Raw genomic sequence first — 27,516 nt, 5'->3', positions numbered from 1 at the left:
CCCACACAAGTGAAGTGACCTCCCCAAAGTCACCCCGTCGGGTGGGGGCAGCGCCGGGACCAGACAAGCCCACATCTCCTGACTTCCGGCCCACAGCACGTCTGTCCCTCCCTGGCAGGGGCTGGGCTAGGTGCCCTTGTCTCTTTCAAGTTTCTGTCCTGCTTCTCCGTGACTAATCCACTGGCCCAAACCAATAAGCCCATGCTCCCCATCACTGGGAGTACCAGCCGGGGCCCTGGGGCCAGCCTCTGCAGCCGGCCTCTGTGGTCTGCTCAGATGCAAGGAAACCAGGCCAGATTGTGGCCACTTGTAAAATCCCATCTGGTCCCTGGAAAGATTCCCCTTCGGCTGTCCCTACCATACCCCGGCCTTGGAGACGGCATCAGGCTGGCTTGGCCAGGCAGACTGGGGGGAGGGAGGAGAGACGGGTTCTTCTGCCTGTGACTTGGCGTGGGGGTGGGAGGGTGGGAGGGTGGGGGAGGTTGGTGGGGAGGTTGAGTCAAGGCACCGAGGCCCCTGCTGCCCAGGGTGACTTTCTCAGGTCAGACCGTGAAACGAAGGCTGACAGACAGCAGGCTGGGGGCGCTGATAGTCTGAATGTTTGCAGACTTGTCTGGGGGCTCACCCGGAGGTCCGCTCTCAGCCACACTTGAAGTTACCTGCTGGGAGCCTCCTGACCCCTGGTTCATCACCTGTCAGGGCCTCTCGAAAAAGCCACGTCACATCTGGACGTTTCTGATTGTGGGCTGGACTCTGTGTCCTCCAAATCATCAGAGCCACGGCCCTCGTGCCCCGGCAGCGGGGAGCTCCTGGCCCCAGGGTCCCGAGCCCCCTTTTATCTGCATCCGCGTGTCTCTGCTCCCCATGTCCTCGCTCTCTCCGCCCCATCCGGCACCCCTCCTGCCCTCCCCCTCTCCCTCCCTCTCTTCGGCTGCCTTCTCTCCTCTATCAAAGGTGCAAGTCTGCCTTTCTCCTCTCCTTTCCCCTTGGCTGGCCCGGCCCCGGAGAATCATGATCCTCTTTTCTCCGTCAGATGAGAAGAGCCAACGGGAGGCCCCCCCCTCCCCCGGCTGTTGTATTTTTCATGGAGCAGGAAGGGAACGGCTGGGGTTGGGGAGAGGGTCTGGGGGGGACGGCGGGCGAGCGAAGACGTGAGAGCAGGCAGCGGGGCCAGCGGGGCTGGAGGAGGAGTGCAGTGTGGAGAGATTTAGTTCCATCTGAAAGCTGTCGGTGCGAATCAAAGGCTTCCCTTTGAACCAGCGGCAATCTGGAGTGCAGAGCTCGGGGACGGCTCCGCCCAGGGGGCTCATTACTGCATGTTTGATAAATCCGGGGAGACAGGGCCCGGCCTCTGCCAGCCCCTCTCCTGCAGCCCAGCTTCCTCGGCCTCTCGTGTGCGTGGCCCCACTCCCTCTCTGGTTCCTGGCTGGCCCGGCAGGCAGGGCTCTGGGAACACGTGTGCCGAGGCACGGGCGCGGACAGGGGCCCGTGGGATGCAGAAGCACGTGCCTGCATGCAGTTGTGCGAGAGGGCTGTGTGTGCACTGTGAACATGTGTGCAAGACGGTGTGTGTGTACTGTGAACATGTGTGCAAGACGGGCTGTGTGTGCACTGTGAACACATGTGTGAGACAGGTGTGTGCATGCCAGTGAACACGTGTGCGAGGCAGGCGTGTGTGCACCAGCGAACACATGTGCGAGAGGGCTGTGTGTGCACTGTGAACAGGTGTGCAAGATGGGTGTGTGTTCACCATGAACATGTGTGGAAGACAGGTGTGTGTGCACCAGCGAACACGTGTGCAAGAGGGCTATGTGTGCACTGTGAAGACGTGTGTGAGATGGCTGTGTGCACACCAGTGAACATGTGTGCGAGCACGCTATGTGTGCACCATGAACATGTGTGCGAGGTGGGTGTGCACCGTGAACATGCGTGTGAGAGGGCTGTGTTGCACCATAAACATGTGTGCAAGATGGGTGTGTGTGTGCACCATAAATGTGTGCAAGACGGGTGTGTGTGCGTGCACCGTGAACATGTGTGCAAGATGGGGGTGTGTGTGCACCATGAACACGTGTGCAAGACGGGTGTGTGTGCACCGGCTAACACGTGTGCAAGAGGGCTGTGTGTGCACCGTGAACACGTGTGCAAGACGGGTGTGTGTGCGCACCGTGAACACATGTGCAAGACGGGTGTGTGTGCACCGGAGAACACGTGTGCGAGAGGGCTGTGTGTGCACCATAAACATGTGTGCAAGATGGGTGTGTGTGTGCACCGTGAACACGTGTGCAAGACGGGTGTGTGTGCACCAGCGAACACGTGTGTGAGAGGGCTGTGTGTGCACCCTGAACACATGTGCAAGACGGGTGTGTGTGCACCGGTGAACACGTGTGCGAGAGGGCTGTGTGTGCACCATAAACATGTGTGCAAGGCGGGTGTGTGTGTGCACCGTGAACACGTGTGTGAGAGGGCTGTGTGTGTACCGTGAACACGTGTGCAAGACGGGTGTGTGTGCACCGGTGAACACGTGTGCGAGAGGGCTTTGTGTGCACTGTGAACACGTGTGTGAGATGGGTGTGTGTGCACTGGCGACTGCATGTGTGAGGTGGGTGTGTATGCACCAGCAAACACGTGTGCACACGTGCTCTGCACGGGAAACACGTGCCCACAAGGAGCATGTGGTGTGTGTCTGAGAATCTGTACGCTAGAGGTCACTTCCTAGCTCTGAGTCAGAAATGGGACTCCACCTCTGTCCTCACCAGGCCCAACGGGAACGGGAGGGGACTCCGGGGCAGGTGGCCTCTCCTGGCGTAACTACCTCTGGGGAAGGCAGTGTCGCCTGGGAACGTGAGGGCTGAGGAGGGGTGGGGGAGGAGAGGGTCTCCCAGGGGGCGGCATCAGGGGGGAGGTGCAGAGGCACCAGGGCCCCCTTGCACGATGGCCTGTCTGTGCCGGGAGGTCCCAGCGGTGGTGAGAGTAGGGAAGACAGCAGTGGCCGGGTGGGCATGGTGACAGTCCGGGAGCCAGGTGTCCTGGCCCTTTGCTCTGCTCACTGGCCCCGCTACTCACCAGCTGTGTGGCTGCCGGGAAATTGCTCTTCTCTGAGCCTCAGATCCTTACTGGGGAGGATATTGGCGCCCGCCTCATTGGGCGCTTTTGTACAGGAAGCGAGCTGGCCCCAGGGAGGTGCGTAGCCCGGGGAGGTGCGCGGTCCCGGGACTGGCACTTACAGGCAGGGGTTGTTTGTTATGACGGCTGCTGGTGGACGTTGGGGGCTCAACACTTAGCGTTTTGCAAATCGCTGAAGCCTCTCTGCGTGCTGCTGATGTCCTTCCAGCCTTGGGAACCGCTGCGTCCTCCGCGTAGGGGTATGCACGTCAAGCTTCTCCCGTGGCCGGTGACAGCGCGCGGACCAAGTCCCCTGAGGCTGCAGGGTGCTGGCCAGCCCCGCGTCGAGGAGCACGGCCCTCCCCGGAGGCGCACAGGATGGTGCTGGAAGTCTGAGGCGAAACGTGGGGATCGGAAGTCGTGGACGGGCGCAGAGGGTCTCCGGGGCGGGGGCCGTGAGTCACGTGCATCCAGGAAATGCTTCTTGCGTATTCCTGTGGCATGGCACGGTGCCAGCGGCAGGGGCCGTGCATCTGAGAAGGCCGAGATCCTTCTCGTCTCTGCCACCAAGCAATGTCTGGGCCATAAGCGCCCTGAGCCTAATTTCCCTTTCCTCGAAAATGGAGATAGCAGCCACCGCCGTGCAGTGGATTATCAGGCGGGAAATGTCTGTGAGGCACCTGCCTCGTGCCTGGTGCCTGGCTAGCTGGCATCTCATAATTGGGAGTTATCGTTATGAAGGGACATTGCTGGGACTGAAGGGACAAGGGAGGTAAATCAAAGCGTCTCTTCTCCAGGGGCTCCCAGGAGAGTGGGAGAGACCGAAACGCACACACCAGTAACTGGTGATCCAAGGCAGGCTGTGAGAAGTGTTGTAGCCAGAAGCCCAAACAATGCGGGGGCAGAATGGGGGAAGGGCTTGGAGGGGGGGGGCAGCGAGAGGTGGGTGGGCAGTCGGGGGGGGGATTGCCCAGGGAACCTGAAAGGAAGGAGGCCTGGGAGAGAGGGGGGCAGGGAGGTGGAGGGATAGGGGTGCGTGCAGCTCTGAGCCGTCCTCAGCTTGGGTGAGAAGCACAAGCCCCTTCCCCCCCACCCCTTGTGCTCCGCGTGTCTCCCCAGCTGTTCACCTGCCTGCAGACCCCGGGGGGGGGGGGTCCCCTGTCCCGGGTCGGGGCACCTGCCCAGCCTCTCGGCACACACGTCTAAGGGGAAGAAGTGTGCAGAACACGAGAGGCCCTCTGCCTCTCCCCCTCCATCTCCGGGACGCTCCCCTGCCTTGGCCTGGCTCCATGACTCTTGAGGTCTCTGTCACTGGGTCCCGTCTGCTGCCTTTCCCTGCAGACCCCGCCTCGGGCCTGTCTTTTCCTCTTCTGGCCTCCTGCTCACCAGGACCAAGTCTGCCCCTCGCTCCCCTCGGCTTCCTCCGTGTGGGTGTCCTTGCCAGCCTCCCCCCAGTCCGTGTGGCCCCATGCTGTCCCCTCCCGTCCCCTGCCCTGTCTCTGCCTCCGCAGGAGCCTGACCGGGACAGGCATACTCTGCCTCCCTTTCCTTGATGGGGTCAGGGGGTGGGGCGCAGGGCGAAGAGTGCTTACTTCTTCGGAACACCTGCTGTGGGCCTGGCAGCCAGGCCACTGTGCTGGGACAGCACGGCAGGGGGCCCCGAGGGACACAGTCCAGCCTCCAGGAGCCCCCAGGGCTCAGGCGCAGGGGTGGGCAGCACAGTGGGAACCACACGATAGCAGAGGTAAGAAGGGTTCCGAGGGCGAGTGGGGAGCCATGGAAGAGAAGACTTCACAGGAGGTGAGTGGGAGAGCAGGGTTCCCTGCCCCCGACCAGGCAGGGTGACAGAAGCCTGGAGAGGGCGCAGGAGCTGATGAGGGCAGCGTGCAGCCAGGTCGGGACAACCCGCGGGATCCGGCCTCTGTCTCAGACGCTGTCTTGACTGCAGGGGCTGCTTTGGGGCAGGAAAACGTGCGTGTGCTTTTCACAGGTCCAGGACCCAGGCTGCCCTCCCATTGAGTGAGATTCCCGAGACCTCTTCATCTTCCCTCCCCTCTGACTCTTCAGGGTCATTGCTTCCATCCCTCTGTCTCCCGGCTGAGTTGCTTCAAGTAGGCCTAAAGCAAAGCAGGTTCCACTCTTAGATCCCGAATCGATGGGTGTCGCCTTCTCGGTCATGTCCCCGCTCCGGTCTCCGGGGTGCCTCTAATTATCCAGCTGCCAAGGGGCGGGGAGGGCCGTAGCCGCAGTGAGTGGGCCCACGCAGGGGGAGGTACCGGGCCTGCCTTATGCCTCACCCACGAGCCTTCACAGAAGCCCGGAGGCAGGCGTTATCACGCCTCGGTTTACCAGTGAGGAAGGGAGGCTCAGAGAGTGACTTGGCCAAGGTCGCAGTTAGGAAGTGTGGTGCAGGCACTGTGCAAACCTGCCTGTGCTCCTAAGAGGGACCCTGCAGTCTGTGCCCAGACTTGTTGTGCAGGCCAGCTGGGCTGGGGGGTGGGAGGGCACGCCCAAGCCACCAGCCCCTCCCTCCGGCAAGGTCCCCATCTCTGCACACGGCTTCACACTCCATCCTGCCACAGCATCAGCTTCTTAGTGTTTCCTGGAGACCTCGCTGGGAGTCCAGGGTGTCCGGTCACACAAGAAGGCTGTGAATACGAGTCCCATCTCTGAGGCATGGTGACTTGGGCTCCGGGGCCAGGGCCGTGGGAAGGAGAATCGTGCGTGGGGGGGGGGGGGGGGGGGCTGCTCGAAGCTGGTAGCAGCACTAGGGAATGCGCAAAGATATGAATAAATTTGAATAATAATGAGGGCAATGCCTGAATTAATAATGCTCGCTGCTCACCTGACCCACCCCCTCCCCCAGGATCTCAGCACCTGCCGCTGGAATCCCTGGAAATGCGGGATGGATGGCAGGTCGGCAGAGTCGGGGGAGGCCCATGGAGTGTGCAGAGGGCGCCGGTTCTAAGTTCCCAGCCCCTGCGGACCCCAGGAGCTGAATTTGTACACTAAACCGAGAGCAGAGGCTGCCTCGTTGTGTTAAATCATACGCTGGCCATCACTCCCAGCCCTGCCCCCCCCCCCCTCTCTCTCTCTCTCTCTCTCTCTCTCTCTCTCTCGGTCCCCTTTGTGTACCGCAAACAATGTGGGTGTCAGATGTCCAGGGAGACTCAGAGGGAGGAGATGGCACGGCCCTTGGCTTTGGAGGAGAGGTTTCCTTTCTGGTAGAATCAGTAGGTCATATGCCCCCACCCACCAGCTGCCTTCTTCCCATGACAAAAACATGGGCATAGACTCTTACGGTTTGGGACAGGAACATCACGGACAGAGCTGTGACAGCAGGGCTGGGCGATGAGACAAGCTGTGTTTGTCCAAGGAACTACGGGATCAATCCAGGAGGACTTGCTGGAAGAAGAGAATGTGGGGCCAGTTTGGAGAGAAGGGGAGAAACGGAGCTGGAGGCGGAAACAGAAGGGAGGGGATGAAACCTGGCGGGGGGGGGGGCCTGTCTCTGGTGGCTTCGGGGGAGGTCTCAGAATGAGGAGGGACAGGTTCCCTCTGCTTACACAGAGGAGTGGAGAAGAGAGAAATTTTGGAAAGGGTTGGATGCGGGGACCATGGTCTCTGCGGAGACCTGGGAGCTGGGGAGGGAAAGGAGAGGGAGGAGTCCCCTGAGCTCTGGACCAAGCTGACAGACTGGGGACGAGGCTCAGAGGCCCCAGACCTCAGCCTCTGCCATCTCCCCTCTCCGCACAGCCCGGGCAGCCGGAGCGAGGTGCCCAGGCCTGCCCCACCGGCCGGCGGGACCAGCGCTGGCTCACGGGGGTGGGAGCCGGTGGGGGGATGGGGGGGAGCAGCCGCAGTCCAATTCCCTGCTCCATTTGGGCTCCACAATTAAAGGCAATTACGCAGCAGCTTCTCTAATCAAACGCTCCCGGCCGGGCGGCCATGTGTGGCTCGGCAGCCGGAGGGAGAGCGGGACAGTCACACGCGCGCTCGGCTCCCCCACGGCGGGCGGCTCAGCATGGGGCGCCGCGTCCGCGTGTCCGCACCCGTGCCCCGGAGCTGGGGGGGGCAGGGGGCAGCCACACGGGGTGGGGCAGGCGAGCGTGCCGAGAACTGGGCTCCGAGGCTCGTCGCGGGCCCCCGGAGACCCAGGCAGCCTGTGGCCGGACCTGCCCTCGCGCGCCCACTGCGTGTGTCCTCGGGGACGGTCCTGCGTGGCTGCGCACATGTGCTACCTCACTGTGCCTCCTATGACACGTGCAAGGGTACTGTGGCACATCCACACCCCGGGATTGAGGGGGGGGGGGTGGTATGACCCCGTTGTGGACGCGGCACGCGTCGAGGGGGGTGGAGGGAGGCAGCAGGTGGCGGTCCCGGGAGCTGGAGGGCCGAGCCTCAGGGTCGAGGCCGCACTCTGCCGCTCGCTTCCCGCCACCCCCTGCCCCTGCCGGCACCCTCGGGTAATTTCCTCGCCCCTCGAACCTCAGTGTCCTGCTTGCAACACGAGAGGGTTGGCCCGGCCCCGTGTCAGTCCCTTCTGTAACACCGCGCCCCTCCCTCTGGAGGCTGAGCCTCGGTTCCCGAAACCCGGTCCCGTGGGCCGGGGAGGGGGCGGGGGGAGGAGGGAATCCGGGGCGAGCGTGTGCATCTTGGAGGCAAGGGCTGGGCTGCAGTGGGGCAGGGGCTGCAGGGTGGCCGCTTGCTGGAACCCCTTCCCTGCCGCGTGGCCTTACCCCGTGCCCGTTTATCTCCGCCAGGGACCCAGACCCGCTTCAGCCAGGAGCCGGCCGACCAGACCGTGGTGGCAGGACAGCGGGCCGTGCTCCCCTGCGTGCTGCTCAACTACTCGGGCATCGTGCAATGGACCAAGGACGGGCTGGCGCTGGGCATGGGCCAGGGCCTCAAAGGTGAGTGGGCTGCCCCCCCTCCCCCAGCATCCAGCCTCTCCTGTCCTTGTGCCCCGTCCCCAGCACACGCTCCTGGGCGGCCACCCTTCTCTAGCTCCTCTCCGAGTCCCCTCTCCTGCCTCTGCCCGGGCAATGTCTGCTCAGAGGCCAAAAACCTATTTTGGTGTCAGCCTGGGCACTCACTTCCCTATGCATTCCGGAAGACGCAGCCGGTGCTGAAGCATACGTGACGATTCGGGAAAACACAGCCAACAGCCTCCTGTATGACGGAGCAAGGGAAGGCGCTTTGGGGAAGGCCTCCCGCCAGTGGATGAGCAGAAAGACACCTCGGTTCTTCTGCCTCTGCCGCCTGTGAGCTGGGCGGCCTTAGGAAAGCCGCTTCCCCTCTCTGGGCCTCAGTTTGCTGCTGTGCAAAACTAGGCGTCATAGTCACGGGCTTATGAGTGGCGTTTGTGACTTTTGAACCAGATGAGAGAAGATGCTTCGTGAAGAGTCACTGGTCGCCTTAAGGCAGCGTCATGACACGGGCACAGGAGGGGCCGCGCATTTCTGTTCTCTTTGTCGCATCCGGGGGCTGAGGTTGTTGGCGGTGGGTTCTGCACATTAGTACAGGGAGGGGGGTTTGTCCTGCAGAGAGAGGGGTGGGCTGGGGGGTCTACTGGTGACAGAAAAGGAGAGAAACTGGGAGAGAGAGATCAATAGATATGGACTGAGAAGGATCAATGTTCCCTGGACAGAGGGAGATAATGGGAGGGAGCCGCTGGGGAGCCCGCGAGAAGGGTGCCCGGGAGGGGGTGGAAGCCTGCAGGGGAGGGGGTCCGGAGGCTCAGGGGCCCACCTGCCACAGGGACCGTGTGGGCTAGGGGCTCCTTCAGGGCGCCGGAGGACCCTGCCTCGTCCGCCCCTCGCATCACGAGTGAGGGTGCGGCCTTGGCTCCCCCGGCCCCAGGGAGCCCCATCTGTGCTGCGATGCCCTATATTTCCAGCACCCACATGCCCTCCCCCTCTCCCTCTCCGTTCCTCTCTGCTTTTTTCCCCCTCTTTTTTCCCTATTATTATGAGAGACATCTGTCCGCCAACAGCTCTGGAGATTTCTTCTCATCTCCCCCTTCCGGTGTCCCTGTCGCTCCTGCCCCTGGGGTGACATCACAGTGTCCCACGTGGGACCTCATCCGTCTTATCCGCTGTGGCGAGTTCCCAGGCCAGGGTGGGGGGGAGGAGGGCCGGTCTGGGCAGGTGCGGCCCCCGGCGTGGGGAGGAGGACCCTCGTGGGCCCGGGTGGTCCAGGCTGGTTCCCAGGCTGGCACAGGGTGGGGGGCTCACCTCGCTCGCCCTGTGTGTCCCTGCAGCCTGGCCGCGGTACCGGGTCATGGGCTCTGCAGACGCTGGGCAGTACAACCTGGAGATCACGGACGCCGAGCTATCTGACGACGCCTCCTACGAGTGCCAGGCCACGGAGGCCGCCCTGCGCTCGAGACGGGCCAAGCTCACCGTGCTCAGTAATGCCCCGGCCCCCCTTCCTCGGGCTCTTTCCCCTGTGTCCCCTGGACTCCTCACTTCCCGGCCTCATGACTGTCCTGCCCCCCCCCGCCCCGCCCCCAGATCCTTCTCTAAACTTCTCCCAAAGCCCAGTTCGGCAGAGGAGAGCAAAGCAGGCACGTGGGCCTCCCCTGGCGGGACTGTGGGTGCGTGAGGCCTGGCGCCCGGTGTGCCCGGCCGGACTGGGCTCTGCCTGCTGGACATAAGGCCCTGCCAGGGCAGAGCCAGGGGGGTGGAGACAAATCCCCTCCTGGCCCAGGCGTGTCGGTGCTCCTGTCCTCCCCCTGCTGCCTCCGGCCCCGGCAACTGCCCCTTGGGCCCCTCCTCCTCCTCACTCAGCCCCTACCCCGCTGCACCACACCGTCTCCTTTCCTCCCTGGGCACTGAGAAGCCCCTGGAGGCCCCTCGGGAGCCCCAGGGAGCAGGACCGGAAGGAATGAGCCCCGAGGGCTGAGACCTGGGGTCGGCGGGCTGGGTTCTGCTGGAGCAGAGCAGATGTCCCTCTGTGGGCCTCCCCGCTGGGGCCCTTTGCACAACGGGCTCCCTCCAGCCTGGTGCGGCCCAGACCCTCCCTCTTCCCTTTTGCCCTCCGTGCTGCCCCTTCCCCGTTTCCTACTGAAATCGCTGAGATGGGGGAACAAACCCCCGAGGGAGGAGCTGAGACCCTGAGCTTGGACACGAGGAGGGTTTTACGTGGGGTCTGGGGAGGGCATGAGAAGTCTTCCTTCTGTCAGGGAAAGGCTGGGCTAGGAGTCGGGATGTCCGGGCCATTTTGGCACTGTGACCCAAAGAGGTCACGACCCCTGGGGATCAGTCTGCCCGTCGCTAATGCGTCACGGGGCCACCAGCCTCTCCTTAGCAACTTCTGCTTTGCCGCTCCTGCCCCGGGGAGCTGTGAACCGGGAGGGCCTGGGCAGTGAGGTGACGGGGTGTCAGGGCCCCGCAGGGCGAGGACTCAGGGCTGCAGGGGGGCTCACTCTTCCTGTCGGATGAGCAAAGCATGGCACTGACGTTGGGGAGACTTAGGGTGGCTCCAGGGATGGGCGTGGGGTGCCATCATGGCGTCTCCCGTCCCTCACTGGGTGTGTGTGAGCCCCGTGCCAGCCCGGGCCACCTAAGGGACGTGGAATTCTTGGAAGTCCTTGTCTCTTCTTTTTTCCCTCCCTAAGGGCCTGTGTTTGGGGCCCTGGAGGACTCCCATCCTAACGAGGAGGCCCTGATACTCTCTTCCCTCTCCCACCTGGACCCCCAGAGACAGAGAAATAAAAGACAAAAGGCCAGCCAAGCTTCTCGGCATCGCAGGAACGGGGCTTATAATGGCGTCCAGTGTCTTGGGTCACTCAAGGAAGGCTTCCTGGAAGAGGAGGATATCAACAGGGACCCTAGATGGAGGAGTACCTTGTTAAAAAGCTTGGAGACTGAGGGGAAGCGCACAGTGGGGCTGTTGGGTGGCCAGTTTGGAGGGCACAGTCCGTGTGTGGGCCTTCCCAGCTTATCTGGGTGATTTGGGGGGCACAAGGCAGGGGGGCAGGACGATGCCCCAGGAGAAAGAGAGGTGAGAGGTTAGTGCGAATCTCCTTGCCCTTGTTCATCTCTCTCTCGACCCCCCCCCCCCCTGCAGCTGCGTGCAGACTAGGGAGGCAGTATATCTCTTGCGCGCTCCCTGCTCACCTGCTCCCGTCCACCTTTGCTCGTGGCACTGGAGACTGGGCAGGGCGGGGTCCAGCGTGGGTTGCGTCCAGTGCCTGATAGATACCCCCCCCCATCTGCAGCCTTGCTCCGAGGTGGCCTCCCCGCCCCCTGCCTCAGTCCAGGCCAGCCTGCGGACTGAGACACAGACACGGGATAGACTTGCAGGCCTGTGGCCCCCCATCATCAGCAGCCACAGCTGTACCCCAGCCACCGCGGGGACGGGCTTGGCTCCAGGGTCAGTGGGCCCGGTCCCCGCCCTGGCCCCGCTGCGTAGCTCACTCTCCTGCCTCTGGGCACATTTCTGCACCTCTCTGAGCCCCAGGACCTTGCCTGCAAATTGGGGTTACTGGTATTTATCGCAGAAGCGTTAACGCAGGACGCCCGTGGTGAGGGCTGCCCGCAGCCCGCACGCGGCCTGTTGCCACGTCGGCCGGCGCTCCACGAACGGCGGAAATGTCGCTGATCACGCCACAGTTTACAGTTGGCTTCACATCCACGATCTCATTCCGATGTCACAGGGTGTCGGTGTTATTTTCTAGAATTTTACACACACACACACGTGCGTGTTGATGGACAGATTTGTCACAGTGTGTTCGTAAACAGGCCTGCACACGGACACGTGCGTGCCCTCTAACTGATGGCCGAGCAGACACTTCAACAGCTCTGTTTGCCTTTGCCCCAGAAACGGAGAGAAAGATTAGTGACAGAGGGATGGTCTTTCCCTGAACGAGGGGAAAGTTGCCAGCGTTCTGGGGAAGGGAGGGCCCATGGGAGGAGAAGCCTTCCCTCCGGGGGGCTCCTGCGTCCGGACACGGTGGCCCGTGTCGGCGTGCAGGGCCTCTGCTCGTCCAGGATCTTCTTCCTGGGTGAGACAGCAGGCGTGACCTTGCAGGGGTCCACGCAGACCAGCAGACCCCGAGTGGTGGCTCTTGATCCGTTTCCCTCCACCTTTAACTCCTTGCCGTCCCGCTTGCAAACCTGCACCCGTCTGGCCCCAGCCCCGGGTCCTGCAGCTAGCAAAGGGGAGGAGCCAGGGCCCCAGCGGGCCGGGAGCTGGCCGTCGTCCGAGCAGCCGAGTGAACACATGTCACGTGTCACTCGGGCCCCGCACATTACAGGCCAGACCCGGCACCCCAGGTGACCTTCACGAGGGCCCCTGGCGAAGACACTGAGACTCTCAGCCAAGATCCCACGGCAGGTAAACAGACGTGCTGGGGCTGGAGACCAGGGCCTCCTGCTTGGAGTCCCCACCGCTCTGCGTGCACGACGCGGACGGGCTGCAGGCGGTTCCCAGGCTCGGGACCTGCATTTCCTACCCTCCAGGACGGCCCTGCCCGCCGCCGGGCTCCACGGGCCTCCAGGGCCCGCGCTCGAGGGCTGTCTCCCAAGAGCCCCCCTGGGTCTTGGTGGTCGTTCCCAGCACAAGGCAAACACAGGCCTTTTGCGCCGCTGGCCCGATGAACGCGGTGCAGCAGGAAGATCATAATCGAAATTCTGCCTCGATCTCTTCGGTCCCTTCCTCATCCATTCAGCTAACATCCCCGAGGGCCTGCTGTCCACCGAGCTGTGCCGGACCTCGGGCTTTCAGAGAGAGAGGCCGTCCTACCTTCAAGGAACATGTGATTGGATCGCTTGAGCATTTAGGAGCCTGTGGGGACGGGGCACAGAGAGACCCCCTCTTTCTTGGCGTCGGGAATCCGATCCATTCGATCCCTTAAGTTGTTAGCGAGAGCCTGCTCTGGCCGCTCTTAGGTGCTGGAGACAGGAGAAATGCCAGTGACACTGGAAGGGGTGGTCCCTGCTTCTCTGGCGTGACAGCTTAGGCTGGGAGGAGGGCCCGGACCGTCCTCCCACGTGACCCAAACACCAGGCAGGTCAGGAGGTCAGAGCCCCCGCCTCTGGGTCAGGAACCACCCAGAGTCTGGCTGGCGGGTTGTGGCAGGGGAATGGACGGCAGGGGCGAGGACGAGGAGGCAGGAGGGTGCAGGGCTGGCTGGAGGAACGCCGACCGGCAGGCAGGCTGAGATGCCGGTGACGGTGCCCGCGGCAGTTGGCGGCCATCGGAGGTGTCTGCTCAGGGAAGTCGCACAGTGTTAGCAGCGCCGGAGAAAATAACCTGCCAGGGGTGATGGATGTCGACGGCCGGGGGACTGGAGGCGGGGGGCCCACTCGGGAGGCTGCTGTGATAGAGCCGGCTCGGCAGGCCACCCCAGGGCACAGGGCACTCGGGACGGCACAGATTGAGGAGCCCCTCCCGTGCCAGGCTTCCCCGGGTGTGCCCAGCTCTTCCCTGGTTGAGGCCACCCCCCCCCCCCCCCATCCACCACAAGGGCTGGGAAAGAACAGGTGGCCGGTGGCCTGGGGTGCAGCCCCCCGGGAACAGCAGCACCCTGCCACGGGGTGGTCATGCAGAGGGAGGGACGCCTCCAGGGGTGGGGGCTGGCCGCGCCCTGACCGGCTGCTGTGCTCGCCCCGCAGTCCCCCCAGAGGACACCAGGATCGACGGCGGCCCGGTGATCCTGCTGCAAGCGGGCACGCCACACAACCTCACGTGCCGAGCCTTCAACGCCAAGCCCGCCGCCACCATCATCTGGTTCCGGGACGGGACTCAGCAGGAGGGCGCGGTGGCCAGCACGGTGAGACGCTGCCTGCCCCCTCCCGGGCCCCTCGGCCCCCGCCTCAGGGCGCCTTCCATTCCCACGTGGGCCCGACCCAGGCTCGGGGGCCACAGACGTGAGAGGAGACCTCGGAGGCCGTTCTGGTCCAGCCCTCTCACCACGTAGTTGGGGAGGCTGAGAGCCACGGAGCAGGCGGGAGCTGCCAGGTTCGGGGTGCAGTCAGTGGCTAGTGGAGCCTGAGTGCCGGTAACACCAGCTGCACGGATTAAGCACCTACTGCATGCAGGCACGGTGCACGCCGAGCTCCTAGGGGACAGTCCCTCTTAAGCCCCCGCAGCTTCGTAAGGCAGGTGTCCTTTCCTACTCACCACGGTGGTCAGAGAGGTCGCTGCCTTGCCCGAGGTCACACGGCCAGCAGGCAGCATGGCTCAGCTGTGCTCTCCCCTGGACACCTCCACCTTCAGCCTGTAGTGGGTGCGTGCACCCAGGTGGCACAGGTGAGGCGTTGACGTGGCAGCGCTCGCCTGTGCGTCGCGTAGCGAGGAAGCTGCCACCGAGAAGCCACCCAGGGACCTCCTGGGAGGAGCTGGAATCAGGATCCACGCCCCCTGTGTGGGGTCCCTTCGGCCAGCTGCGGGCACACAGCTTAGCCCTTTGCTGGGTCCTGGGGGACACCTGCCCGCCTGTGTGCGGCGCAGGGCGGCCCCGGGGGCGGAACCGGGTTAGCTCTGCCCCCGACGGGCTGTGTGACCTCGGACAGGTCTCCGCTCTCTGGCCTTGGCTTCGCCACTTGACCGAGGAGAATTCGGCCTCCCATGTGTTTAGCTTTCTACCACCAAGACACCTGCTATTTTTCTCCTTTAGGGCTACCTATTTGGAGATAGTTTGGCGACCGAACAAGCCGATTTGTTAATGGCCACTTGGGGTCCAGCTCTCCTCTTACGTTTACTAAAGGCAGCGGCCAGTGCTAGCGAACCACACTGGTGCTGCTCCTGCCCGGGAAAGGCGTGCGTGTGGCTGTCAAAGCGCAGGGCCCGGTGCCGGCAGGCAGTCCAGTTTCCCTTAGACAGCTGCAATGTGGAAAACAGCCCTAGGGGTCCTGTGACCACATTCAGGGGCCTCAGGTTGGCCACCACGGAGCCAGTGGGACAGCCGGTGAGCCCTCCCTGCCCTCCAGGGGCCTGCGGTCTAGCCGGAGAGCCCCGGAGCATAGAACCTACGAGGCCAGGATCCGTGAGCCCAGAGCAGAGCCGGACAGACCGACTGGGAGGGTCCTGAGGGCCGGGATGGCCACGGAGACTTTGCAGAGAGGAGGAACTTGCCCTGCGCTCCACAAATCCCAGGAATGGGGCTCAGAACCACGGGGCGCAGGAGGACGCACACAGTGGGCTCCAATGGCAACCGTGGCCTTCCGTCAGGAGGGATGCAGGGCCGCGGGTTCATCAGCTTACGCCTGCAGCATCCTCGTGTATCACGTTCATCAGGGGAAGCTCTGGGGTCTGGGGGCAGGGCCTTTGGGGACTCACCGCATTTTCTCTTCGGTTCTATAAACTTAAAACGTCTCCAAAAAATGGAGTCTATCGATTGAGAACCAAACCAAAGCCAACCTGGGGGAGAGGTTGGGGCCGGAGGTTTGAAGGCTGCTTCTGGTAAAAGTTGACATGCCTCTCCAGCGCAAGCCCGTCTCTGGGCCGGGCCACCCTGACCACAGTGTTCGGAGGCAGGGAGGTGCTTTGGCTTGACCTGGCCTCCCACCTGTCCCGCCCCAGGAGCTGCTGAAGGATGGGAAGAGGGAGACCACCATCAGCCAGCTGCTCATTAACCCCACAGACCTGGACATCGGGCGTGTGTTCACCTGCCGCAGCGTGAACGAGGCCGTCCCGAGCGGCAAGGAGACTTCCATCGAGCTGGATGTGCACCGTGAGCAGGGGTCCCACAGTGGAGCTGGGGGGAGGGGTGGGGGGAGGGGGCCTTGGGTGCCCGTCGGGAATCCTCTGGGGATCCCAGGACAGATGCTTGCTGTCACCACCCCCTGGAACCCCCGGCGGGAGCACCCAGCGGCCGTGGGCACCGAGGGTCGGGAGGGGCATCAGCTGCGAGCCAGGCCGCTCCTGGGTCTCATCCAGCGTGTGACTTGGGCTGTGCTTTAATCTCTCCGAGCCTCAGTTTCCAATTCTGTGTACTTGGAAGAAAATCGAATACGGACCTCCAATCGCTTCTCTGAAATTCCAAATTAGAAGCGATTTCCTGGCAAGACGTGAACTGAGGCTCTTCATAGTTCACTTATCTATCCCCTACGTCACTGTGGGGTGTTGCCCAGACCCTGCGGGATCCTACATAGTCCGTGGTCTGTGCATGCCAGTCCCTTTCCAGACTGTGGGGGATGCCAAATTCTGAAACACATTCCAACCCATGGGCTTCAGAGAAGGGACTTTGGACCCGTTCCTGCCTCTTCGGGCTGGGGGGGGGGAGGGCGCTTAAATGATAGTGTCAGATTATCCCCAAATGCAGGCTGCTACTCAGGGGATGCTCAGCGCGGGGTCCCTCCGCCCACAGGAGGGAGGGAACTGGGCAAGGATTGGAGGCGCCCCTCCCCCACCCCTTTGAGGGAGCCACGCGGGGCCACCCTGACGCCTCGTGGCCACAATGCACCATTACATCCCCTAATTGTCCCTTCAGTGGCAGCCTGGGTCCTGCACCCTGGCCGGCCCCCTGGAGGCTCCACGGGGTAAAGGTGAGGGAGGTGGCTTATTTATTGGAGCTGATGCGACGTGACCTCCGACCCCCAGGTCTCCGCACAGTGGGGAAGGCTGGGTGTGTGTGTTAGAGAGAGAAAGAAGCTTGAGGGACAGAAAAGCCCCTTCCCGTCCCCTGCTTTGCAGACCCTCCCACGGTGACCCTGTCCATTGAGCCACAGACGGTACAGGAGGGCGAGCGCGTCGTCTTCACGTGCCAGGCCACAGCCAACCCCGAGATCCTGGGCTACAGGTGCAGGGCGTGGGGGCTGGGGGCACCCTGGGCCTGGAGTGGGGGGGGGTGCCGGGGGTTGGGGTAGTGCCGCTGGACGTGGCGGACCGGGCCCCGAGCCCTGATCCCCACCCTGTTTGCCATCTCCCCAGGTGGGCCAAGGGGGGCTTCTTGATTGAAGATGCACACGAGAGTCGCTATCAGACAAACGTCGACTACTCCTTCTTCACGGAGCCTGTGTCCTGTGAGGTTCACAATAAAGTGGGAAGCACCAACGTCAGCACCTTAGTAAACGTCCACTGTGAGCAGCGGCAAGGGCGGGGCTGGATCGAGGGCCTTTAAAGGGTCCGGGTGGGGGTGGGGGTGGGGAGCGGGAACGGGCATGGGGAGGAGGGAGGGCAGCAGAAGGGAGACAGGATGGGTTAGAGCTGACCCCCGATGAGACTGAGACCCTCACTAGTGTTCCCTTGTACGCAGTTGCCCCCCGGATCGTGGTTGACCCCAAGCCCACGACCACAGATATTGGCTCTGATGTGACCCTCACCTGTGTCTGGGTGGGGAATCCGCCCCTCACCCTCACCTGGACCAAAAAGGATTCCAACATGGTAAGACGCCTGCTGCCTGTCTTGAGTGCTGGGGTTGGCTGGGGGGGAAGGACTCTGGCTCTGGCGGGAGAGCAGGGCTGGGGCAAGGGGAGGGCAACAGTGCTTTTGGAGTCGAAGCCAGAGTGCTTCTAGGGTCCTGGGATTTGGGGGAGGAGGAGGCCAGTGCTTGAGATCAAGACCCACTTCTCCCTGCAGAACAGCTGGCCGGTTCGGTGGCCGTGGGAGGGACACACGGACCTGTGCTGGGGAGGAGATCTGGTGGCTGGACCTACACAGGAGGGTGGGGAGGTTGAACCCTGCAGCTCTACGGACACCTGCGTTAGATAGTTCGGGCCACGATCGCAGAACGGGGGTTCCAGGGTGAAACCTCCTACCTTGTTTGGCGGGAAAAGCCCTAGAACAGACCACCCGAGAGGCTGCGTCCTCTGTAAAACCACCGCAGCCCGCGAGGCCCCGTTGAGAGTCAGGGGACGCACCCTTTTCCCTTCTGGGAATTCACTTGTGGCCCTTCCCGCTTTCTTTCCAATGCCTCCAATGCGGGGCCCCACCCGGACCCAGGGGCCCAGGCCCCACGGCTCCCCACCCGAGGCTGCTCTCTCTGCCCAGGTCCTGAGTAACAGCAACCAGCTGCTGTTGAAGTCAGTGACCCAGGCCGATGCCGGCACCTACACCTGCCGGGCCATCGTGCCTCGGATCGGAGTGGCCGAGAGGGAGGTGCCCCTCTATGTGAACGGTGAGCGGCCCTCGGGGCTGGGGCTGGGCCTGGGTGGGCAGGTGCCGCCGTGTTCGGCCGGCCCTGACCGCGTCTCCCTGCTCGCAGGGCCCCCCATTATCTCCAGCGAGGCGGTGCAGTATGCCGTCAGGGGTGACGGTGGCAAAGTGGAGTGTTTCATCGGGAGTACGCCACCCCCCGACCGCATTGTGAGTGCCGGGTCCGCGGACAGCCAGCCACCTGCTTCGCTGCCAGCTCCCCACGCAGCTCCGTCCCTCTGCCCCCCGTCCTCCCTCGGATGCCACCTCCTCTCTCACTTGTTGCGTGACCCCGAGCCACGTGCTTAGCGTTTCCAACCTCGGGTTCCTCATCCTCAAAACGGGGGCGGTGTCCTCGCCTGATAGGGTGGCTGTGAGGTGACTGTAGCAACAGGTGTGAAAGGTCGGGGCGCCCCGGCTGCTCTCTGTCCCTCGTCCCCTTCCCTTTCCTGGGCCTCTCCCATCTTTTCCCTGCTCCCTCTTCCCCTCCCTGCCCTGCCTGGCCCCTGCCCCTCCGCCCCCTGCTTCTGCCTCCTCCTCCCAGCTCCCCTCCACCCTCCTTTCTCTTCCCCACACCATGAGCCATTAATTCCTTCCATGCCCATTAACCGTCAAACCCCTCATCACATTTAATGACCATTTGGCTAACTCCAGGGCTGCCCAGGGACACTTCATTACCACGGCCGCCTGGGCAGCCGGCGGCTCTGCTCCCGGGGGCTTTCCTCGCAGAGCTGGGAGGATTGATCCCTGGAAAGGAGCCAGTGCTCAGTGGTTCCCCTTCCCTCGGGCTCCATTCAGGGAGGGGACCCGGGGTGAGGGGGGGGGGGTGCCCCGAGCTGGGAGGTCAGGGAGGGAGGAGCCTGGGGATACCCCCTCCTGGGCGAGTGATCCTCCCCGTTATAAGGGTCTGGGCAAAAGAGCAGTTCATCGGCCCAGCCGCACCTGCGTCCGTGGGATGGTTATGAAGATAGAGACTCCTGGATCTCTTCCTTGGAGATTCATAGTTAGGAGTTAAGCCCCAAGAATCTGCACTTTAAAGAACGTCCCTGGGCATGTCCGAATGTTCCCGGCATACATCTCCATCATGTCCAGAGCCACTTTCCTCCTAGGCTGGAGGTTCCAGGCCAAGGTTCCAGGCAACAGGGTGAACTGGTGTTTGTTGCAGGGCGAGAGCTGGGCTGGGCCTAGGGACGCACAGGGCTCATGGGGCGAGGGTGCCTGGAGCCCGGGTCGGGTGTTTCTGCCGCCTGCCCCTTCCTTCTCACCGCCTGCCCTCCCCACCCCAGGCCTGGGCATGGAAGGAAAACTTCCTGGAGGTGGGGACGCTGGAGCGCTACACGGTGGAGAGGACCAACTCGGGCAGCGGAGTGCTGTCCACACTCACCATCAACAACGTCATGGAGGCCGACTTTCAGACACACTACAACTGCACGGCCTGGAACAGCTTCGGGCCGGGCACGGCCATCATCCAGCTGGAGGAGCGAGGTGACCGTGGCCAGGGTGCAGGGCAGCCGGGGCCGGGGGGGGGGGGGGCTCCGTCTACTCTCCCCCAGTGGGTCTCGTGGGGAGAAAGCTCTCCCGGGCCCGCCCTCCGCTCAGCTGGGGACAGCCACTCCCTTTTTTAAACATTCATTGAGCATCCACGCTGCACCCAGCCCTGTGCTAAGGGCTACAGGGATGCATGTGACAAGACACAGGCCTTGCCCTCCCGGAGCTTTTGGTTCCATGGAACAGTGCTCAGAGTAGAATGGTTTTTCGGGAGGGCAATCAAATGCTTTGTGAAAGGGCATAATACCACTGACCTCACTGGGTCGTCCTTAGGATTAAATGACACGTGTGTATAAAACACTGGGCACGTAGGAGGTGCCCAGTAGTAGGGTGTGGTTCCCCACCTCTTCGAGAATCCTTCCGCCCTTAAGACACTTTGCATGTCAAAGGGGGCACTGCCTTTGACTTTTCCGGAAGCTCTGAAGTCTGAGGAGGAAAAGCTGGGCCTCCCATCAGGTGTGTCTCAGCTGAGGGTGCCGGCAAGGGGTCAGTGGGGAAGAACGGAGCAGCGGGAGGAAGGCGGGACCCACCCATCGAGGAGGGGAAGAGCTCCCTGCAGATCTGATCCATCCAGGACCCCCAGGCAGGGAGAGAAAGCCCGAGGGGGGCTCCCTGGATCCTCAGCTCTGGGGAGCGGGGGAGCCAAGGAGAACCGTGGGAGCCCTGGGAGGGTAGGTGCCCATGCCACCCTGACAATGGTGGGGGGGGGGGGAAGGCGGTGACAGATCGGGAGGCGACAGCTGGCCTCAAGAGCAGCCCAGCCCAGGAAGCAGAGGCCAAACCTCACAGGCGCACGGCTGCAGGGCAGGGACGGACCGACCGCCAGGGCCAGGGTCACGTTGTGCCACACTGCGGGGATGACACATGGCTGTGCCCCCAACTCACCAAGCCGGAGCTTGGGCCTGAACCCGGACACAACGCAGACCTTCCTCTCAAACTCCCGGGCTTGAAGCAGACAGTGTGCCCTCTGCGTCCCTGGATGCGGGCGGAGTTCGTGGTGCCTGGCCTCAGGTCCCCACGAGCTGCCAGCCTCACCCTCGCCTGTCTTTCCCTCTGAAGAGGTGCTGCCCGTGGGCATCATCGCCGGGGCCACCATCGGAGCGGGCATCCTGCTGACCTTCTCCTTCATTGCCTTGGCGTTCTTCCTCTATCGCCGCCGCAAAGGCAGTGAGTAGGGGCCTCCCACCGCCCAGAGCTCCCCGCCTCCCCGCCTCCGGCGCAGGCAGACCCGAGGCGCGGCCAGCGGGTTGGTCTGCGGGGGCTGGCAGAACGTGTCCAGGGCCGCCCCTCCCTGTCCCCAGGTCGCAAGGACGTGACCCTGAGGAAGCTGGACATCAAGGTGGAGACGGTGAACCGCGAGCCACTCACGATGCATTCCGACCGGGAGGACGATACCGCCAGCGTGTCCACTGCGACTCGGGTCATGAAGGCCATCTATTCGGTGAGGGTCCTGCTCCTCCTGGCCCACTCCCCTGTTCACGTTCTCGGGACCTCCATCCCCGCCCCCAGCTCTACTAACCACCTCCCCTCTGTCCCCCCTTTGTCAGCCTGCCTTGGTCCTGCCACCCCCCCCCCCACACACACACACACACGCGCGCGCTCACGCGAGTGCACAGGCGCACAAACGCTCATGCGTGTACCCACGAACCTGCGCGCGCACGTGCTCTGCCCAGCGGGTCTCCCTCCAGGGCAGCACAGGCGGGGGCGGCCCTCCGTGGGTGCGCGCTTCGCCGCACCCTTCCCGCACAGGGCTGGAAACCCCTGGAAGTTTTCCGGTCCAACTCGCCCCCCTGCTCCGATGAGGAGACAGTCCTGAGAGGGGCTGCCACACTCCCAAGGTCACTGTGCGTCAGCGACAAGGACCAGGGCCCCACGCCCTCTCCTGGCCTTCCGACCCCAGACCCTGCCAGCCACCGGGGGGGGGGGGGGGGGGGGGGGGGCCCTGGGCCTGGGGCGGGCTCCGCAGGGGGGCGACGCCGGCCCGGCGCTGACGCCCACCCCTGCCGCTCCGCAGTCCTTCAAGGACGACGTGGACCTGAAGCAGGACCTGCGCTGCGACACCATGGACACGCGGGAGGAGTACGAGATGAAGGTGCGCGCGCGGGGCAGGCACGGGCAGGCGTGGGAGGAGGGGCGCGGGCTCCCCGCGGGACCCAGCAGGTGCGCCAGGGCCGCGCCTCCACCCCGCCCCTCGCCCCCAGGACCCCACCAACGGCTACTACAACGTGCGCGCCCACGAGGACCGGCCGGCGTCGCGGGCCGTGCTCTACGCCGACTACCGCGCCCCCGGGCCCGCGCGCTTCGACGGGCGCCCGGCCTCGCGCCTCTCGCACTCGAGCGGCTACGCGCAGCTCAGCTCCTACGGCCGCGCCCCCGCGTCCGACTTCGGCCCCGAGCCCGCGGCCCCCGGGCCCGCCGCCCCCGCCGGCGCCGACTCGGCCGGCCCGCTGTCCTTCGAGAACTACGACAAGTTCAACCCCCACCCCTTCCCCGCGGCGGCCGGCTACCCCACCTACCGACTGGGCTACCCGCAGGCGCCGCCGTCGGGCCTGGAGCGGACCGCGTACGAGCCTTACGACCCCATCGGCAAGTACGCCACGGCCACGCGCTTCTCCTACACGTCCCAGCACGCGGACTACGGCCAGCGGTTCCAGCAGCGCATGCAGACTCACGTGTAGGCCCGGAGCGCCACCGAGCGGGGGCGCCTCTGCGGGGCAGAGGACGAGGCTCTCCCGGCCGTTCCCTGATATTCAGGGGCGTTGCGCGTCGCTGCGGGGGCTGCGGGGCCCGGACCGGCCTGCCGCCGCCCGGGGCAGGTGGGGAGCAGGTCTCCCGGAAACACCCCCTCCCGAGGATGGTGCTCTGTGCATGCCCCAGCCTCCTGGGCCTGCCCTTCCCTCTTCTTCGGGAGGACGTGTGTCTTCTGACCTGTGCTCTCGCCTGACCCCGGCGCGGGGTGGGCCAGGGAAGCGGAGGTGGTGGAGAGCCGAGGGGGGCACTTTTTAGCATTCCCATTCTGTCCCCACCCCACCCCACCCCACCCCCCTCTCGGCTCCCCTGAGCGGACAGGGCCATGTGAGGATGAGCAGGCCTGGGCCGAGGGGACACGCGGCGTGGGGTGGGGTGGGGTGGGGTGGCTCTGGCCCAGACGGGTGGGAACGGGACAGCCTGGCCGGCCCTTCTGCTCTCTGCACTCGTACCCTGGCAGCGTCCCTCCTTCCGGGGGACTGCGGAAGGCTTTGGTGGGTTTCTTGCGGCTGTGCACTCCGCAGCCCTGGCGCCGAGTTCAGACCCAGCCCTCATTCGGCTGAGCCGAACGCAAGTGCCAGCCTTCCGGCTGCTCCCCGTGGACACCTGTGTGTCAGCCTTCGCAGGACCCGCGTTTCTCCAGTAGCGCCCTCCTCCTTGCCCCTCCGTGCAGGGCCAGCCAGAGAGGTCAGGGTCGTGGTGGAGACAAGAACGGTGGGGACCCATGTCCTGTTTGACCAGCAAGAAGGCTGTGTGCTACAGAGCAGTTTCCAGAGTCCCCTCCAGAGGGGCCCCTTCCCTCCCCAGCGGGCCCTGTGTCCTGGCTTGAACTCTTGAGCCTGGTGCCATGAGGGTGGGATGCTATAGGCTGTTTTTCAAAGACAACAACAACAACGACGACAGAAACGATAAAAACCTCATGTGGGGAGGAAAAACTAAAAGCTGTAGGGATTCCCCCACCCCAAGTCCCAATGGGAAGGAAAGGGGGCACCTGCTCACCAGATTCCCAACACCGTCCATTACTCTCAATTTCCAAGCACTTTGAATCCATTTTTAAACATTCAGGTGGTAAGACCTGTCGCCAGCGGGCTCTGACAGGTTTAGGGAGGGGGCCTGGCTCTCAGACTCGCTGTCCTGCCCACCAGCTAGCTGGTCAGAGAGGCCACCCTCTGGGGGCACCGAACTGCCGACAGGTTTTGGCTTGTTAAGTGTCTTTTTTTTTTTTCCCTTGGACCAATCAGATTCCTTCTTCCACTTTCAGTGCCTTGAGTGTCCAGCTTTGGTTGACCAGCCCTGTGTGGGTGGCCACAGGGGACAGGTACTGCGAGCCCCAGAGACACCGTCAGGTGTTGCAGAACGTGGGGAGGGGGGCGGCGGGTGAGGGACCTGGAGAGGAAGGAAGGGCTGACCCAGTAAGGTAGCACAGGGAGGGCACTGCAGGCTGTCATGCCCATGCTGTTCCCACACACACATTCCACATGGCCATTCACAGCCACCACCTTCTGACCAAAGAGAACTGTGCCCCCGCCCCCGGCCTCCCCTTCTCCCGACGGGCGGGGCCTCTGGGGTGATCCCCAGAACGCGCTTTGCCCTTTCTCGCGGTCACCGCTCATTAGTCATGTTTGTTTTAATGAGTTACATGCTCATCAGCCACGGGCCATCGCCACCTTTGCGGATGGGTCTGTGGGGTGACATTCCTCACCGTCCCTGCTGGTGGGGACCAGCTAACGCCCAGGAAGAAAGCGGCTCAGTTCCTGCATAGCAGGCTGCCTCCGTGTCCCCCTCGGCTGCAGCAGGGGCAAATCCTGGGTGGCTCTTTGCCGGCTGGGGGCCTTGTCCGGGCTCCAGCTGTATTCTGTCCCCTCCCCGTGGGGTCTGACACCTCCCCACAGAGTCCTACGTGAGCCACGCGAGAAGATCTGTTAAGGACGCGGGTTCCTGTGCAGATGATTTCGCACATATTTTGATTCTCTTTGCAGAAACACAAGCCATTCATGATGCAAACAAAGTCTAAAGATGGCAATGGCTTTTTAAACTTTAGGGATATTCCAAGAAATGCTCCGTTGTGTTTGGGGTTTGGCCACACTCTGTTTCCTCCTTTTTGGTTTCAGTGCTGGGCCCATTCTGTTGAAATGATGGAGAGGAGGGGCCCAAGGTCACTAGCTAACTCAGCTGACGCTACAGGGACCATTAGTTTTCAGAAGCTTGTTCACAGCCACTCACCGTTCTCTGTTCTTTAACACATGAACCAGGGCCTCCCGGGTGTTGAGTTTGCACGGTGCAAGGCACAGAGAGACACCAGCAACCCAGGCCCTCTCCGCCTCTGCAACTTGCACGCTGGTCTGATCACAATCTGAATTTGGGCCTGCCTGTTGGGCTTAATGGGATTGCTTTTCTGGGGAGCTGAAGGTGCCCTTCCTTGAACATAGAGCTTTGCTGTCTGAGGCGGGGGCCCTCCAGCAGGGTGCCTGAGTACTTGACGTGGTCACCTTGGCGATCCTGATCCCCTTTCACATTCTCGTTTTGGTGGGAGAGCACCGCACTAGGGGTCAGGACACCTGGGACCCTGTTCTGAAGCTGCCATTGACTGAGTGACCTTGGCCTAACCTCTTTACATTTATTGCCCCCGATTTTCTGGCCTTAAAAGTAGGGGGGCGGATTGCACAACCCTAGAATTATTCTCTTCTTGCTGTATTCGTTTGGTGAGGTGAAGGGCCCAGCCACCCCTTGTAAGGAGCTGGAAAAAGTAAGTGAGCCGGGGAGGGATGGGGAGTAGAAGATTCTCTCTTGAAAAAAAGCTTGTACTGTGGGCCTCTTGTTGGAAGTGTCGTGAATGAGTTTCCATCAGGGTCCCCTGGATCTCAAATGGCAGCAAAGCATACCCTAAGCCTCGGTGACATTGGTGTGGGGGGTATCCTCTGACCGTTGGGAACGGCCGCTCATGGTTGGGGACCCACTCGGAATGCTGCCGGTTTGGCAAAGCCACCTGCCGGTCTAGGGCAGGGCATGGGGACTTTCTTTCCTTGGTGCCCTGGTTCCAGGCAGCTTTGACTCGGGGAGAGTGAGAGCAGCCACCCCCGACCCCGTCCTCGGGAGCCAGGGATGATGCCTCGCTCTCGCTGAGCGGGGTGAAACCTCTGGGCCCAGGTATCTTGAGCCGCAGGGGGAGGCGTGAGCTCGGCCAGCCCGTCTGTGAAGCGGCGGGTAGGAGGTCAGCCAATAGAGGCAGGTAGAGCAGCTTTAACGTAAACTCTGGAGCTCGAAGAGGTTCTCGTGATTCCGGCTGAGCCGCGGTCTCTTTCCTCATGGGGGGGGGGGGCCCAGCCTGCACCCCAAATCCCGGATCCGTCTAAGCCCAGCCCCAGAGTCCTCGGGAGGTCAGGAAGGAGAGCCACAGGGGACGGAGTGGTGTTCCCCGGAACGCCAGCCCTGGGATGGAAAAGGTCGTCTTGACCCCTGTCCTGGAGCCCCTCTTGCCCCCACGCTCGGTCAGGAGCCACAGGTCCTGGGCTCCTTAGTGAGGAATCCGGTGGTCGGCCAGGTGGTAAGAAAACCACATCAAAGCCCAGCCCCCAGCGGGACCGAACTGGCTCAGTCACTGCCTCGCTCCTTGCTGTGTGGACGCTTCCGTCCGTGGACACTGCACTCCTCGGCCGCCCCAGCCCCGGAAACCCTGGCTTCTCTGCCACGTTAGCTCAGGTCTGTCCTGAGAGGGTCACCGCCCTGCGCCCCTACAGGCCCTCGTGAGGGAGGCCCCTGGAAGGCGTCCGTGTAGCTCCTGACTCAGCATGACCAGCAGGGAGATGGCCGTGGGACACTGATGCGCACAGACCAAGGGGCACAACTGGAAAGACATTTATTTTTGTGAAGAGGCTATAAAACTCGCATTTAAATACCCCACTTCCTTGTCCCTGCCTTCCCCTACCTCCCGCCATCTCCCATAGTCTCTGTCCTCTCCCGGAGGCCAGCCTCGTTGGCCTGCTCTCCCGCCTCCGGCTCCTCGTGGCAAGGGCGGAGATGTGTGTGGCCCCCTGGGAGGGTCCAGAGAGTGGGGGGGTGGGGGAGGGCAGGTTCCCGTTTTCTTGCATCACTGTGAGGGAGCTCCAGGCCCCGTCCCTGGAGAAATCATTGCTGCGCAGAAGCCACAGGCCATATGGGCGGTTCTGGTACAAGCCTGCCCTTAGAAATAATAACGGTGAAAATAATAATAATGAATAATAATAGCAAGTCCATTTGCATAGAACTATCACATTCCCGCCAGCCTCCTGCCCCTGCTCCTGGCTTTTCGCTGGCCGTGACCACTGGCCTTTTCGAGGGTTGGTGGGCCATGGGGCCGCCTACGTGCTTCTGGAGATCAGATGCTGCCCCCCCCCCCCCCCGCCCCAGAATACCCCTCCCTGGGGAGAGAGCAGCCAAGCTGCCGGTTCGGTCACGCTCGACACCACCTTGTAGCAGCCGTGACCCCGGAGGCCTGGCTGTTCCGTGCTGGCCCAGAGGCACCTGGGGCCCCGGTGGTCGGGTTGTCCACCCTGTCCGCCCTTGGGGTCCCAGCCTGCGTTTCTGGCTCGAGTTGAGTTTTCTGCTCCCAGACCCCGATAATAAATGGATCCATGATGACAAGACAAGAGGAAAAAAAAATATTTTTGTTAGGACAGACCATCGTAGGTTTTTAGCAATGTGTCTGTGTGTCCTCACGCCTTTTCCTATTCTGCCTGTTTTCATTTTCCTTTTTTTTAAATATTATGTACTATATTTTTAGTCTCAAACACACTATATATTATATATATTTAATTTTTTTATATATATAAATATAAATGTTTTAAAAAGTACCGTGTTTTGTGTTATTCAGTGCATGAGCAGCTTTAGCTACCTAAGAGCTTGCCAGATTTGGGGTGAAATGGTCAGATTTGGGGAAAAGGTGAGAGACTGGGCTGAGACCGCAGAGCCGAGGCATTTGTGTCGTCTGCGGGCCATCATTTATGTTTGTGGCTGTAGCGAGACCCTGAGACCTGGTAAGGCGGGCAGTTTGCGGGG

The 27,516-nt window shown here is 62.8% G+C and overlaps 1 protein-coding gene and 1 long non-coding RNA gene across 7 annotated transcripts in view; one reads left to right on the top strand and one right to left on the bottom strand.

Moving 5' to 3' along the window:
• KIRREL1 (kirre like nephrin family adhesion molecule 1) overlaps nucleotides 1–27,311 on the top strand; it is a 100,090-nt gene extending 72,779 nt beyond the window's left edge. For 3 of the 5 annotated variants that reach the window (XM_047840580.1, XM_047840583.1, XM_047840581.1), the window contains 14 exons: nucleotides 7,866–8,015; nucleotides 9,365–9,514; nucleotides 13,725–13,882; nucleotides 15,634–15,784; nucleotides 16,747–16,852; nucleotides 16,984–17,132; nucleotides 17,309–17,436; nucleotides 17,995–18,169; nucleotides 18,257–18,357; nucleotides 19,473–19,671; nucleotides 20,794–20,901; nucleotides 21,036–21,175; nucleotides 21,749–21,826; nucleotides 21,936–27,311. In XM_047840580.1, coding sequence (XP_047696536.1) covers nucleotides 7,866–8,015; nucleotides 9,365–9,514; nucleotides 13,725–13,882; nucleotides 15,634–15,784; nucleotides 16,747–16,852; nucleotides 16,984–17,132; nucleotides 17,309–17,436; nucleotides 17,995–18,169; nucleotides 18,257–18,357; nucleotides 19,473–19,671; nucleotides 20,794–20,901; nucleotides 21,036–21,175; nucleotides 21,749–21,826; nucleotides 21,936–22,412 — 2,270 coding nt within the window. In that variant the 3' untranslated portion in view covers nucleotides 22,413–27,311. The remainder of the gene's footprint in view (nucleotides 1–7,865; nucleotides 8,016–9,364; nucleotides 9,515–13,724; nucleotides 13,883–15,633; nucleotides 15,785–16,746; nucleotides 16,853–16,983; nucleotides 17,133–17,308; nucleotides 17,437–17,994; nucleotides 18,170–18,256; nucleotides 18,358–19,472; nucleotides 19,672–20,793; nucleotides 20,902–21,035; nucleotides 21,176–21,748; nucleotides 21,827–21,935) is intronic. The other 2 variants (XM_047840584.1, XM_047840582.1) reach the window with 2 other exon arrangements.
• LOC125155343 (uncharacterized) lies at nucleotides 17,450–20,691 on the bottom strand. 2 transcript variants are annotated; one of them, XR_007148169.1, is made up of 7 exons: nucleotides 20,620–20,691; nucleotides 20,079–20,201; nucleotides 19,571–19,658; nucleotides 19,129–19,370; nucleotides 18,865–18,933; nucleotides 18,466–18,568; nucleotides 17,450–17,704 (listed from the first exon to the last, which is right to left on the bottom strand). It is a non-coding gene; the product is annotated as an uncharacterized LOC125155343 (long non-coding RNA). The 2 variants fall into 2 exon arrangements; XR_007148168.1 differs by having other exon boundaries at nucleotides 18,466–18,933.
• Nucleotides 27,312–27,516: the final 205 nt, after the last annotated feature.

The sequence above is a fragment of the Prionailurus viverrinus genome, chromosome F1, assembly GCF_022837055.1.
Source record: "Prionailurus viverrinus isolate Anna chromosome F1, UM_Priviv_1.0, whole genome shotgun sequence".
In the NCBI taxonomy this organism is placed as follows: domain Eukaryota; kingdom Metazoa; phylum Chordata; class Mammalia; order Carnivora; family Felidae; genus Prionailurus; species Prionailurus viverrinus.
This window is presented reverse-complemented; position numbering and strand designations above follow the sequence as displayed.